This window comes from Sorex fumeus, unplaced genomic scaffold, assembly GCF_029834395.1.
Source record: "Sorex fumeus unplaced genomic scaffold, SorFum_2.1 ptg000024l, whole genome shotgun sequence".
Lineage (NCBI taxonomy): Eukaryota > Metazoa > Chordata > Mammalia > Eulipotyphla > Soricidae > Sorex > Sorex fumeus.
Window position 1 is genome coordinate 36629667 of NW_026606081.1, and position 15648 is coordinate 36645314.

The 15648-nt window shown below is 36.4% G+C and overlaps 1 protein-coding gene across 5 annotated transcripts in view; it reads left to right on the top strand.

The window, feature by feature from the left end:
- Window positions 1-15648, top strand: part of CLCN3 (chloride voltage-gated channel 3) — an 85852-nt gene that overhangs the window by 28067 nt on the left and 42137 nt on the right. For 3 of the 5 annotated variants that reach the window (XM_056113794.1, XM_056113796.1, XM_056113797.1), the window contains one exon: window positions 14728-14888. In XM_056113794.1, coding sequence (XP_055969769.1) covers window positions 14728-14888 — 161 coding nt within the window. Of the gene's footprint in view, window positions 1-1369; window positions 1603-14727; window positions 14889-15648 lie in introns of those variants that run through there. The other 2 variants (XM_056113795.1, XM_056113798.1) reach the window with 2 other exon arrangements.

Here is a 15648-nt window from a genome sequence, read left to right on the forward strand (position 1 = left end):
GTATATATACAAGACATATATGTCTTGAATTGAAATGAACCTTAGAGGGATTGACTGGGCTGGAGCGATAGCACAGCGGTAGGGCGTTTGCCTTGCACGCAGCCAACATGGCCGACCCGAGTTCGATTCCTCTGCTCCTCTCGGAGAGCCCGGCAAGCTCCCCATGACATATTCGATATGTCAAACACAGTAACAACAAAGTCTCCAATGGAGACGTTACTGGGCCCGCTCGAACAAATCGATGAACAACAGGAGGACAGTATTATTATTAATACTTAAGGGGAAAAAATGTTACAACCTCCTGCATCTTATAAAATTGCTAAGGAATAACTGACACTGCAGCAACAGGAATTCAGGAGGATTTCCTAGTCTAGATTGATCCCCTCATTGGGAGTTGTAAAATTTTGTGCTCTTGAGTGTAAATGAATATATATATATATATATCTTTTTTTTATGCCAACTTTAAATAGAAAGCATTAGGTTGTTTTTTTTTCCTTCTTCCTGAATTTCATTAACATTTCTAGCTTGGAAACAGAATCTGGGATAGTCAGGACACATTTTACTTAAAAAGAAAAAAACTGAAAGCACATAGAAGTAGGAAAAGTGGAAAGATAAAAGGAAGAAAATCTTCTATTATGCAATTTTGTTTGCCTAGTTTAGCATACTTGGCTACTAAATAGCTAAGTAAGCTTACTTAGTTCTCTTTTTTTATCAAAAGCCAGAGTTGTCTTACCAGCTAGTTCCTTGAAGGAAGGAAATATGAGGCCACTGAAAGGGTCCAGTGAGATAAAACACTATTCAGCTGTTTCAGTTAGTAATTGTTTTTAATGCACATGATGTCTGCAGTAGTAATGATTAAGAAGTTTTAAAAATAATAGTCTCTCGAATTATTTAATATGTTCTAATTTTTAGTGGGTCATGACTATTGTATAAAATTAGGAGTTATGATTATAAAATCCCATAAACCTTATGTGTGTTTGTTTCCTTTTTTTCTGTTCTAGAAATAAAAAAGGTCATTGTCATAAGTCCAGAATTTTTCATACCTCTGCACCAAACATTTTGTTTTCCTTATATTATTTTAAAATGAAAAAAAAGTTTCTATTGTCTTAATACAGTTCGCTAACTGATGCTATCTTTAGAAAATATATTGTGAGAGCCTTAGAAATCTCAAACCAGTTTTGTCTGTTGTACATGAAGCTTTAAAATTCACAAACCAGTTTTGTCTGTTATACTTGGAGCTTAGTCATCATCATACGTAGCAGGACCTGATTAAGTAGGCAGTTCCGCCACTAAGCCTGGCTAGATTGTAGCCAGTAGCAACCAGGCCGCAATAATTTCCCTTTGATGACATCATCGACTGTGGAAGAACCCAGTTGCTTCGGCAAGTCGAACTACATACAGTTCTAACCCACAGCAAATATGGCATCTCCCTTTCCTGCTGCAGCAGGGGTGGAAGAAATGCCCCTGTCTTTTTAAGCTAGCAAGCTTTTCTTTTTCTCCTTCTTCTTTTTTAAATACTAATCATGGATGCTTCTTCTGATCCCTATTTGCCTTATGACGGGGGAGGAGACAATATTCCCCTGAGAGAATTACATAAAAGAGGTAATACCATTCCCTTGCTATGAATCCTCTGTTGGTATGTTTTGCATGCGGCTGGGTGGTTCGCTTGTTTAAATAGGTGCTTGGTCGTCCTTTAAATGCTGCAGTGTGTTGTCTAGTAGCCCTGTGTCGTTAGTAAAGAGCAAATGCAGCCTTCCGAAGGGTTCTGTAGTCCTCCCTGATTGTTTTTCTCCGTGCAGATTTGCACAGCTTCCCGATCACATCGGACTCTGACTCCATCTTCTGTGTAAAATCCTCTTTCTTTTCAACTGCAAGAATGAATTAATCTGCTTTTATGACTGACTAAAGTCCTGTTGGTTGGCACCTAAAAAGTAATGCCTTTCTTCTTTCAGAACACTTGTTTCCTTTAATTTACTTGGAGAAATCTAGCCTGTCTGTGATCTTTATATTCCAGCTGCTGCCAGTTACCGTGTGGTTTTACATAGTGAAGTGAATTTATAGTAAAAAACGTAGCCTACATTTTAGAACACTTTCAAATGTCAATAAAGCTAAACACATTTTTTAATGTTGCTTTTCATTTAGTGTGTTTTTGAAGCTAGTTAACATTAAAGACATTGAAGCTTTGTACAGGTAACATAAAAACTGATATGATAAAAACAAAGAGTAATTTTTAGACACCAAAAAATTATTAATAGTTTGTAAACACCCATGAAATAATCAGCATTCCTGTAAATCTTATGATAGGCTAAGCACTGTCTCAGTCTCCTTAAAATTTATTATATTTACCCATTTCCCCTCCCCCCCAAATTTTTTATTCTAAAATCAAATTGGTTGACAATGGCTGTTCTACAAAAAAAATAAACCCACAGAAAAAAATCAGATTACTTAATTGAGAAGCCACATAACTTGAACTATTGCATGATAGTATAAACTCATTTCCTGGTTTCACTCAAACTTTTATTCATAAAGAAGTTATGGTTGTCCTGAGACATATTTAGACGGTTTCATCTTACATATAGTTTATATTCTGATAATACTTTTATAAGGTTTCATTAGAAATAAAAAATATTAAAGAGTTCAACAAATCCTTACAGTTTGTATTCTGATAATACTTTTTTTTAAGGTTTCATTAGAAATAATAATATTAAAGTGTTCAACAAATCCTTATTGGTTGAATATTTAATTTAGAACATTTGGGGACATACCTAAAAGCACAAAAAGGAAAGTAAAATTTCCTCACAATCTTATTGCCAGAGTTACTATTTTGTGTCTATTTTTGTTTCATTTTTTTAATTCCTGATGTGATCATAAACTCTTCTCCCTTTTTCCACATCTCTTTCACCTATAAATTCCTTTAAGCAGGAAGCAGCATGAGTGAATTGTGACTATTCAGGAGTCACCTTATTTGCTAATTAAATGTAAAACAAGACAAATTGGTTTTCTCTGACCTATTGGAACATCTGTTTGCTGGTCATAGTAAACCAGAAAACCTCTATTGAGAAATTTACATTTCTCTTGTTAAGCTTGATGATCTTTACAGAACTTACAGATTTCCTCTTAGTATGAGCTAACATGTTATGAAAAAAATAAAGCATTATCTGAGTATTAAGTATGGTCACCGATATGGTTATTACCAACACATGATCTTTTAATTTTTGTTATATTTTTATAAATAGTTGTTTAGACATCATGCTGAAGGTCTAAATTAGACCTTCTCTTGACTGCCCAGATAGGTTTGGTATACCTTGAGGAGACTTAATTTACAAGCCAGAGTTTCTTGAAAGTTAATATTTGTGTCTTTGTGGTTCTTCACTAGACTTATTTGACTGTCATTGTAGTATCCTAATATCTATGGGTAAGAGGTTGTTTTCTGTACTTTATTAGCCATAGTCCAACACTAAGGAAGTGAAGTTGCAGATAAGTAGCTGACATAAGTCAAGAAAATTGAGTCAGCTTTTCTTTGAAGACAAATTGCAATGACTAGAAATCATTTTTAGGCTGATAAGTGGTGAAGAGGCAGATAATCAAGTATAAAACTGTAAAGATACTGGTAAAGTAAACATGGAATCTTTTTACTAATTCCTTGAGTTGGGAATCACCTCCATGGACTAAATTAAATACCACTATCAAGCGAGATGGTAAAGGACAAAGTTGACTTAAGTGCATAATATAAAGACTGGAAATGCAAGAAGATAAAAAAAATTAGTTAATGTATTATTGAAAGATTACAAATTATGTTGACATTTTCAAAATAGCCATCTCTAAGAATAAATCCTCATATAATAGAAACCATCAAGTGGTTCTTTCCAGCACGTTTGATTGTTCAGTGCAGGGACTTGAGGATGAGGCGCTGCTCGGGGGTGGCAGTACTGGGGGTGGCAGTACTGGTGGTGACGAGGGTTATGACTGGTGGTATTCAGGGGGCCATGTAATGCAGAGGATGGAACTCAGGACCTCACGCATGTCGGCATGTAGTCCAGTCCTTTGAACTATCCCCCGGCCTCTAAAATTGTGTGGCTTATTTGGATTGTTAGTTTTTGTATTTCAGCTTCCTTAATTTGTTCATGAGTTTAAATTAATTTATTATTATTATTGTGGGTTCTGTGGCCTATAGTGCTCTGAAACTCTATTCCAGGTGGTGCCAGGGTTTTGCATGCCCATTGAGCAATACCTCTGGCCCCAAGCAAATGATTTTTTTTTTTTTTTGCTTTTTGGGTTACGCCCGGCGATGCTCAGGGGTTACTCCTGGCTCTGTGCTCATGAATTACTCCTGGTGGTGCTCTGAGGACCATATGGGATGTTGGGATTCGAACCTGGGTTGGCTGCGTGATGCCCTACCTGCTGTGCTATTGCTCCAGCCCCTCAAGCAAATGATTTTAATTCTCATCACAGACTTGCAAATTAGATACTGTTATCGTTCTCATTTCCCAGTTGAAAAAACTTAAAAATGTTTAAATTCAAGAATCTATCCAGAGATCTGCTTCATCCTCTAATCCTGGGATATAGTGAGATAGTATGTATCACATAAGAATGTATATGTATTCACATAAGTGTATAAAACCTGGCATTTTGTGTCCAGTGGGGCTTATGGAAACATATGTTTAAAACAAAGATATAAGATTCTGAAGAGGTTATTAAACTGCTAGTTAATGTTACAGCCTGCAAACGCACTTTAGGAATGAAAAGAATAACCTTTTACAAGTGTCGAATTGACCAAGTCTTCATGTACACCATGATTTGATATGGCTTTCTCCTTAGTTTTTTGGTTTAGTTTCTTTTGAGCCACATCTAGTTGTGCTCAGGGCTTACTTCTCACTCTGTGCTCAGGAATCAGCCCTGGTTAGGCTTGGGGAACCATATGGGTGTTGGACTTGAACCCAGATCTGCATGTGCAAGGTGAGCGCTCTCCCAGCTGTACTCTTTCCATACTGATGCCTTTAGTTTTGTTGTAATCAGTGATTCAGTCAAATATAGATAGAAGGTAGAAGAGTAGCAGATCTAAGAAGAATGTGAATGTCAGGCCAATAATGATCCAAGCCACAAAACATTGTAGGGGTCTTAATCTTTTTAAATTTCTGCCCTTCTAATATTTCTTGTTATTCACTATATCAGAGATATATTGAAAGCTTTTAAAAATTTTTGTTCAGTGAATTTTGTGATTCTTTATTGCGTGTCAGAGTTGTCAGTAATTAGCATTTTTGGAATATTCTTTACAGATCCACTTGTTAGATGGTATTCCCCTGTCATAGGGACATTCTATAGTCTATTTGTAAAATGATTTTAGGATTCAGATCCTTATTGCAATCCTAATTACTTGTAGTCTTTTAGAAGATAAACTAGAAGATAAATTATCAACTAGAAGATAAATTTCTTGGAAACTAATTTATCATCTAAGTTTCTTTAAATTAAAAAACAAAGATTCTTTATTTGATATCAGAAACTCTTTGTGTTCTAAAACAATAGTATAGAACAAAGCCTGTCTTTAAATTTATTTTGCCTACAGTATTTGAATTTAAAATCTTCAGTGAAATCTCAGCTTCCAGTTTCTAAAAATAACTGGCATTTTACTGTAATTAATTTTATGCTTTTTGGTTACTTTTTGCCACTTAGAAATATTTTGTGTATTTCTGTGTATCAAGATTTTTAAAATATGAGCAGATCTTTTACAATTTTTATAGTATTGAGGTCTCTACACAAAAGTTACAAGTATGGTGGCTTAAATTGTATTTTGAAGTGTTTCTTTTGCCATTTTTGATGGTTTTTACAATCCTTTTATTTTAATTAATTGATTTTTTGTTTGGGGTCCACACCCAGCAGCGCTCAGAGCTTTCTCCTGGCTCTGTGCTCAGGGATTCTCCTGGTAGGATTCAGGAGACCTTATGCGCTACCAAGGATTGAACCTGGGTAGGCCAAATGCAAGGGTAAGAACCTACTTGCTGTACTCTCCCAGCCCAAATTTTTTTATTTTTAAAAAATATTTTGCTGTGGTAGGGGTTTGGGCCACATACAATGGTGCTCAGGGCTTACTGCTAGCTCTGTACTCAGGATTCTTGAAGTACTCAGGAGACCACATGTGGTGCTAGGGATCAAACCTGGTTGGCTGCATGCCAGGCACGTGCCATACTCACTGTACTATCTATTATACTTTGCAATCTCAATTAAGTGTAAAAAGTAAAAAGAGTGTGTGTCAATTTGTTCCTACTGTGTTTTCAATTTCATGCATCTTTTTATTCAGGTCATACACAAATCATCCTATATGCTGAGATAATAAACATGGAACTTGTTTCCAGTGACATAGTTATCCTAAAATTTATTTTATTATTTCTGCAAAATGTATGGCTTTTTGTTTTGTCATGGCAGTAGAACAGAGAAGGAAACAGTGAATTGGGTAATATTCTCTCTGCCTTGCTACTGATTGTGTTTTCATTTATAAGCTTGTTGGGGGTTTGGTTCCAATTTTTAAGCATTTGCAGTTAAATTAGAAAAAAAAATTTCACTTTAATTTTTGGGTTTGGTGCCACACCCACCAATGCTGGTGGCTCTTCCCTACCTTGTGCTCTGGAATCACACAGCTGGCAGTACTCAAACACACGGTGGAAAATGAGGAATCACTCCTGGCAGGACTCAAGAGACCATGCAGCACTGGGTAACAAACTTGGTCACTACCCACTTGTAGCATAAGAACTTAATCCCTGTACTAACTCTCTTGCCCCAGTATTTGCAGTTTAAACAGATGGTATTTCAGTAGGATTGTAGACCACAGATCACACTTTAAGAACGTGTACTCCATTTATCATTTATTTACTGGCAGATATTTAATTGTCCACCTAGTAAGTACTTTTAGGAATTATTCTTGCCCATTTTATTTTTTAATCACTTACTTGGAAGTCTGCTAATATTCGGAACTTCTCATATCAATTTACAACACTTACTTCCCCTCCCTTACTGGGATGATCATTTTCTTATCAGTAAGGTCACAGAGAGAGGGAAAAAGTACACTGGGTACTTGATTTCCTGTTCTTAATATAGAGAAGATATCAGGAAATGTAATTTAAGAATTTCTGAATTTTCTAACTTCTGCAAGCCTTCCATATTTAAAGTGTGTATGTATATGCACATATGCTAGAAAAGTCACCTATTTATGAGCTTAAAATTAAGCATGGGCCATTGTTTTCACATCTTTTGAGTGTGACCACAGAGGCAATAAGTATGTCTTACTAAATAAGTACATGCCTGATATTTTATGCAAAATTATTATTTGCAACTGGGAATGTGACTCAGTAGTAGAGTGAATGCCTCACTTGTGAAAGGTCTTGGGTTCTATCCTCAGCCTTGAAAAAAACAAAACCAGAACAGTTATTTGGATATTCTTTTTAGAGAAAAGATTCAGGTTACTAATGATGTGTGACTTAAACTTAACAATACAAGATTCATTTTAAGGTACAACAGATACATGGTTTTATAAGCTCATCTTTTTTTTTTCTTTTTGGACCACACTCAGCGATGTACAGAGGTTACTCCTAGCTCTGCACTCAGGTATTATTCCTGGTGGTGCTTGGGGGACCATATGGGATGCTGGGATGCTGGGAATGAATTGAATGTGGGTTGACGCCAGGAGTAATTCTGAGTGCAGAGCCAGAACTAACCCCTGTGCATCACTGGGTGTGACCCAAAAGGCACACAGACAAAAGGGGGGAGGTTATATGCCAAATAGTATATGCCACTGAAGTTTGATTTTATGTAGGAATGTATCTGAATACTATATTAATGAGAAGTTTTTCTTGTTATGGGCCATAGTCAAACCAGTTGAAAACCACAGGAATAAACTCATGGACTCGGACTGTAGAGTTGTGGTTGCCAAAAGGGAAGAGATCGATCAAAGTGGGGAGGGAGGCCCGTGGACTGTGTGTGTATGGCGGCGGGGGGGGGGGGGGGCGGTGATATTTTATACTTTGGTGGTAGTTGTGGTATGGTGACATATGCTTTGACAGAGCTGTGAGATTATGCTCCTAATACACATTGCATCTTGTAAATGTGTTTTTAAAATCAGTCTCTTCTACATATGCACTTCAGTAGGGGGAGTGGCGGGCGGGGGGGGGGGGGGGAACAGTCAGGCATGGGCTGAAGGTTGAAGGATAAGAACAGGCTGTGTTAATGACCTGTGTTAAAGCACAGGGTGGGTGACTACTGGCAGCGCGGCAGCATCTTGGCTACTTTTGCAACACCTCTGCATGCAGAGGCAAGTGGTTTGGAACCAAAGCAAAGAGGCTTGATGATAATGGGGTAGATGGTTATGAATTGGGAGAAAATGTTTTTGGAGAAGTTACCACCTAACAGTTCCTAATCTGTCCAGGGAAAAGAAACATCTTTCCCCTTGTATCTTAAAATATGCATGCAAGCCATGAAATAATAATAACAATGATAGTAATTTATTTATTTTGACTATTTGCTTTTTGAGCTCCTCCCAGTGGTGCTCAGGGGCTATTTCTAGCTGTGTGTTTAGGAGTGACTCCTAGTTGTGCTCAGAGCAGCATATGTGGTGCCAAGGATTCTAAACATGATTGCCCACATGCCTGGCAAACACTTTACCTCTTGTTTTTACTTTTCAGCCCACTAGTTAATATTGCTAATAAAGACCTGTGAGACAGTTACAGCTAAATTATTGGATAATTTTTTCTGCTGCTGAGGTGTTTTAGCATTGGTGATAGTTGCACTAAGGTATATTGCTAATTTTGAATTATGAAATATCAGTTTTATGTAAAAGGGCTGGTTGTTGACCATCTATTTTAAAATGTTTTTCTCTATACTGGGTGTAGTGTATTATTATTATTATTATTTTGGTTTTGAGTCATACCCGGTGATGCTCAGGGGTTACTCCTTACTCCCAGCTCTGCACTCAGGAATTGCTCCTGGTGGTGCTTGGGACCAAATGGCATGCTGGAGATCAGCTTGGATTAGCTACATGCAGGGCAAGTGGCCTACCCACCGTACTATCTTTCCAGCCCCCTGTATTACTAACATAAATAATACTGAATCTTGAGATCTCTGAGGATGATATATCTGTTTATGTATTTATATCTTTCTTATTCAGCATTACTAAAATTTTTTTATTGGTTAATCTTTGGAGAACTTTCATTGCATTTATCTTATTACATTTATGACAACTTTTATCTTTTTTTTTTTTTTGCTTTTTGGGTCACACCTGGTGATGCACAGGGGTTACTCCTGGCTCTGCACTCAGGAGTTACTCCTGGCGGTTCTCGGGGGACCATCTGGGATGCTGGGAATCGAACCTGGGTCGGCCACGTGCAAGGCAAATGCCCTACCTGCTGTGCTATTGCTCCAGCCCTGTTCTTTGTTTTTAATGCAAATAATAAGTTATCTTCTAAAAAATCTATATGGTTTTTACTTACTATAAGTTAATTCATTCCTCAGATTTTTAAGTCTTTTATGGGTCTGTTTGCATAAACTATGATGCAAACTGATGAAGTTTTAAAAACCAAAATATTTGAGCAGAAATAAAAGGTTTTTGTGTATATTGATTCCCTGCTAATTGTCTGGTTCATGCAGTGCTCAATGTTCTACTTTATTCATTTCTGATCCACACACCATACTATAAAAGTGAGTAAAAAAAAAAAACCAAAAACAACCCAGACTCATGTACCTCTACGAGGTTATTAACTTATGCTGGATCATATAGCTAATAAGTGGCAGGGCTGGAATTTGACTCTAGTACTTTCTGACCTCATAGTGCATTAAGGTCATGGAATTTCTCCAGGCCACTCTGAAGGGAAAGTGATCTTTCCCAGTTATTTTTATTGCTGTTTTTCAGCCATTAGGTAGTGATACAGTAGTCACTGGCATGCAAGTCGTTTTTATTTTTCCCCTCTCAATAGTTTTGGAGCTCTGCTTTCAAATCATTCTTAGACTACAAGAGCTAGGTAATATGTTCCCTAATTAAAATTAATACACTCCTTCCACCTCCTCGTATAATTCTGGTCAAGATTTACATTTCCAGAAAATAGAATTTGATTCATCACATGAATCAAATGTTTTCTAAGCAGTGAAGGAGAGGATATCGTGAAATCCTCACCAGAGCTGCATGCAATGAGGGAAAGAAGTTTCCTAAAAATAGTTGGGTACTGTTAACATAAAGGAGGGAGAGTGAATTGCCTGGTGGGCAAAAACAGGGTCATTGTACAAATAATGATGGCAATATGAGGATGCTTACTGGATAATGTGGTTATTTTAAATTTGGAGATATACCTACTTATTAATATTGATTATCTGGGCGTGAGGTTGGGAAAACAAAGCAAGGAAAAAGTTAAATGTGTAAAAATCATTTGGAAAAGAGGATGATAAGAAGGTACACATATTCATTGCATGTGCTTGTGATACAAACTAACCTAAATTTGTTTAAATTTTATGTCATAGCTAAGCATAGTAATCTGAATAAAGTACATTGAAAATGATACACGTTTAATGAGAAATTAGATTTTAGAAATTATATTTAGCAATGAAAGCTTATAAAGTAAGTGACTGGTTTAATCTCATCTATAATTTTTGCTCATAGCAAGTGTTAAAAGCTGAAGCCAATTTCTAGTTTAACTATTACAATTTGGTTACTCAATCCCCTCTCCTTTTCTCAGTAAGCCTTTATGTAGCTTCACGGAATTGGTTTGGCATCTGTTCTTATTTCATTTCCTGACTTGTTGGAAAACTGTAAGCTTTTGAGACCCTACAGTTTACAATTCAGAAGTGTTAGTGTTTAATATTTTTGCCTTCCCTCAGATTTTAAAGCCTAACCTGGAAACTCAGAAGGCACAATACTGAATCTTGTTCTCTGTGTTCTGCTGTGCATTTTTTTTTCTGTGCCAATAGTTGGCTCAGAATTGGTAACAGCAACATGTTTGGATCAGTCAAGAAAATAAGGGTCATGTTGGGTCAGGATTATGATTAGTACTTCCAAAAGGTATTCTGGCACAGTATTGTGAATGATAAATGAGAATTGCATATCTTTTGAGAAATAGAAAGTTTGGGTAAATTATGTCACGCTTTGCTAATAAAATTCAATGGCAAGAAAGGCATCATCAGGGAAATGGGACCTCACCACCTTTAATTCATCCCATAAACTTCTTTGTCTTTGATTTTCAGATAACTACTTTAGGAAATATACATCATAATTTCCTAATTGAGTAACCCTTGAAATACTGTTTTATGAAGTAAATATATTTGGTGCATAAGAACTTTAGATTTCTGACATTATCTGTAAGACATATGCTTCATTTTTGCATAAGATAAAGTTGAGTTGTAATTAAATAATTCATAGTTTCTAATAAAAATTATATTAGCATATTTTTTTGTCTCAGCTTAAAATGTGTAAGTTAAACTATGCAAATATAGGCTGTAGGGATCTCTACAAATAATATACTTGCAATATTTTAAATGGGTTGTTATTTTTAGGAAATGTTACGTCTTTAAAACTATAAATAATTTGAAATCCTGTATTGCAATATGAATATTTGTAATCCTATTAGAAATGAATATTTTAAAAAATAGACATGAATGTCCTTTACCCAGTGTCCAGTAAGGTTAGAGTGCTTTTTCTCCTCCTTCTTTATACTACTCAGTTTTTCATGTTTGGTAGAACAAACTGTAAAAAAATAGGTTGATGTCACACACATAAAGAGTAAAACTTTGAAATCTTTTTTCCAGGCAGCCATTTTTTAAAATTTATTTAGCATCACTTTTGCAGTAATAGAAAATTTTTTAAAAAATGTTAATTTCAAATTCAAAATACTTTTCAGTTGATTGTTTTTTAAATAATCTATATAATGAATAAGAAGCAGGGAAGCAGGTTGAAAGGATGATTTTCAAATCAGATTAAAATATCTTTCTTGGGCTTTTTCCACTCTGGAGAACCTGTTTTATTTCTTGAACATGTATTCATCTTTTTTCTCCTCTCACTTCTATAAATTTCTTATATATAAACCCATTTTTCTTCACTAAAAAACCAAAACAAATGAAATGTCTTTCTTGTGGTCAGAGAGATAGCACAATGGGTAGGGCACTTGCCTTTCACATGGCCAACCCAGGTTCAATATCTGGCACCCCATAATGTCCCCTGAGCCCTACCAGGAGTGATCCCTGAGCACAAAGCCAGGAGTAAGCCCTGACCATCACTGGATATGACCCACAAACAAAAGCCAAAAAAATATTTTTTTCTTTTAATGGAGATTCTATTTATAATCATAGTCCAAGAAATATTTAAACCAGCTCTATTGCAGCCAAAAGTTTTTAATTTTAGTTCCATAACAGAATTCACCTTGGTTTACCAACCTAGTCAATTTGAAAGCAAGAAGCACCAATTCTTCTTTTAGAAATAATTTAGAGGGAAACTGTGAACCTTTACTTATCTGGGCTTTCCTAAACCAAGAATTCCAGTTAACGTTTCTTCCTGTACCATACTTTTTCCCAAATAGAGTTGCTATGCCAGGCAGAAGTAAATTGTCCTGAGGTACCTCACAATTTGCTCTTTGAAAAGTTAGGGACAGCATTTTTCTTACTGTTTTTGTATTTTCTATGTTGTCGGGAAGAGTGCATTTATATAGAAACTTCATGATTAATTGTTGGAACACGGCCACTACCCATTTGTACGTCTGTGACATCTTTGATGCTGCTATGGCATAGTTGGGTAGTCGCAAGTGAATGACTTCCAAACACTGAAATATTTACCTTGTGACTCTTTCTGACCCCTTATAGATAATAAGTGCTTAAATTAATTTGTTGTTGCTTTCTTTCACATAATAGCAAGATGTTCTACCCACACTGTGTTAAGCTTATGGCTGTAAATTATAAGGAAATTTTCTAGAAGTGGATTTACTGGTTTCTGCATACTTTTAATTCTGTATGGAAGGTCACTTCCAGTTTTTGCTTAAACTTGTAAGTTGGTGGCAACAACTCTTTCATCATATTTTTGTCAATTTACTGCATTAGCAAGTTTTGATTTGCATGTCTATTTTTTAGATTTACTTGCTCCCAAATTTAAGAGCTATTTGTATTTTGGTGTGACTTCAGACCCTTTCAAGTTTCTTATCTGATACCTTCAAGCCTCTTACACCTATATAAAATACACAGTGAACATGTGTCAAAAATTCTAATGTGTGAACCAACTGGATATTAAAGCTGATGTAGAAGATGGATGTGTGAGACTGAAATATATAGATACTAAAATAATTTTCTTGTATGGCAAACAAACACATTTAAAAAAATCTTTTTTATTTTATAAAGTAGTTCACAGTGTTTGATTACATTTAATATTCAGACACAAATTCCGACCACCATTACACCTTCCCATCACCATATTTCGGATGTTTCCATCCTGAACCTCAGTCCCTATACCAAAGCAGAACTGAAATAATATATTTTGTATTTTTTGTTGTGAAAAGCCGATGAAAATGCTACAAATAAGTATCCTCAGAGGAAAGAGTGTGAAGATTGTTGTATTCCACCCAGGGGCCATTAAGCCCTTCTCTAAGTCTGTAAAAAAATTTTCTTCCCTCTAAGGTTGGTTGCCTCCTGCTTTGAATCCCATTAAGTGTGGTGCAGCACTCTTGGAGTATGGGTAGGGTGTGTCCTATGAGGAGGAATGTGGCCAAGGTCAGGAATAGGTTCACTCTTGGGTGATGCTCAACCTGAGTGTGTGGAGAATGGCTGTGAACTTGGTGGCAGTTGAGTTCTAGAGGTTTCGGCTGCCTTGGGGAGGGGAGGGCTCTCACCCGCCCCCATCTGGGGTGCCCTGAGTGAAACAGCCTGGTGCGGGGGCCCATGGCATGGTTATGGCGAACATCATGTTATGCTGCCTTCCGGGAAAGATGGACATATGATCTGGATGGTGGCTGATGAAGAGATTATCTGGCACCAGCCTGAGGTGGCTTGTGGGTGTGTCTGCTAAGTTGCAGGAGACATGGGAATAGGGGCAGATGATCTCTGTTCTTGGTCCTGTTGAATCCAGAGTTCTCAGTCACAAAGTCCTGCATACCTGGGTTTTCTGGGCATTCACTCATGGGTGAGGCTCGACCCAGGAGTGTGGAGAGTGGCCGAAGCACATACATTTCTAAAGCATATCTTTGTTACTATATGAATTTTGTTTTTGTAAGATAAAATTATTTTAACCTGTTGACCTTCTACAATAGCAGTTCTTAACTGTGCACCATATGACCACCCATGGGCCCCCAAGATATTCCAAGGACGCCACAAGTGAATATAGATGTTGGAAGAAGGCACAGGATTTCCTGGCTAACTGGCAGGACAAGGGGCCTTATGAAGGAAACAAGGTTGAAAGGAGGCCACAGTTGCACAAAGGTTAAGACACTGTCAGGCCATTAAGTTTGCAGAGTCTATGCCTTAGTCAATGGTAAATCAAAGTTTACTTCCCAGTTCCTCAAATGTGACTGCTAGGCAGACTTATTTTTGTTACTTTGGAAAGAAATGCTCGAATTTTTATGCCCTATTTCTGAGTTTCAGGTACATTTTTCGTAATACTATCCTCTATTGTAATTATTTCAAGTGGTAATATTTATGAATTAGTAATGAACTTCTGAGAGGGTTACATAGTACACCAGTTTCTTTTAAAACATACTCATTTGTTCCCTTTTTGCTTTGTAGGACCTACTCATTATACAATGACAAATGGAGGCAGCATTAACAGTTCTACACACTTACTGGATCTTTTGGATGAGCCAATTCCAGGTGTTGGTACCTATGATGATTTCCACACTATTGACTGGGTTAGAGAGAAATGTAAAGACAGAGAAAGGCACAGACGGGTAAGTATTTTGAAAACATAGTGTATATTTATTTGAATTAATAATATGCACATTTCAGAGAGCTGAAGGAAAAAGAGTGTAGGAATTGAGGCACTTGCCTGAACATGGCCAGCCTTGTTTGTTACCAAGCACTACACCATCAGGAGCGATTCATGACCACAGAGCCAGGAGTAAGCCCTGAGCATTATTGGTTGCATACTCTCAAACTCACACATCCCCACCTTACCGAATATATTTCTAGTAGTGCTCACAGGCTGTCAATGTATACTGTATTAAAGTACATTCAGGTAACTTTCTACATATTACATGTTTTTCCCTCTCTACATATGTATAATTTTTAGTTTATTTATGCTCCAGTCTTTCTGAGGATTTGATTTTTAATATAAAAGAAATGATAAAAAGAAAAGAGAGAAGCACAACATAGAAGCTGGTAGGAAGATCAAACCAAATTAAAAATATGAAGACATGTTTTTTGGCATTGTATAATGCAACAGCTGGTAGAAGAGAAAAAATTTACATAATTCTTAATAGTCAAAAAGATAAGTGTTCTGGAGATAGTTTCATGGAATTTGTCTCTTTCTGACTTGTGAATTCTTATAGAAATAAAATTGCAAATTCTCAGACACTTTTAAACTTTGGAATTCACTTGTGCCAATAACTGCTATGCTCATCTTTCATGTTGTGTATACATGTATATTGAACATGGGATCAGATTATTATTTATGAAAATTTAGTTGATATTCTTCAGTTAATATTTACC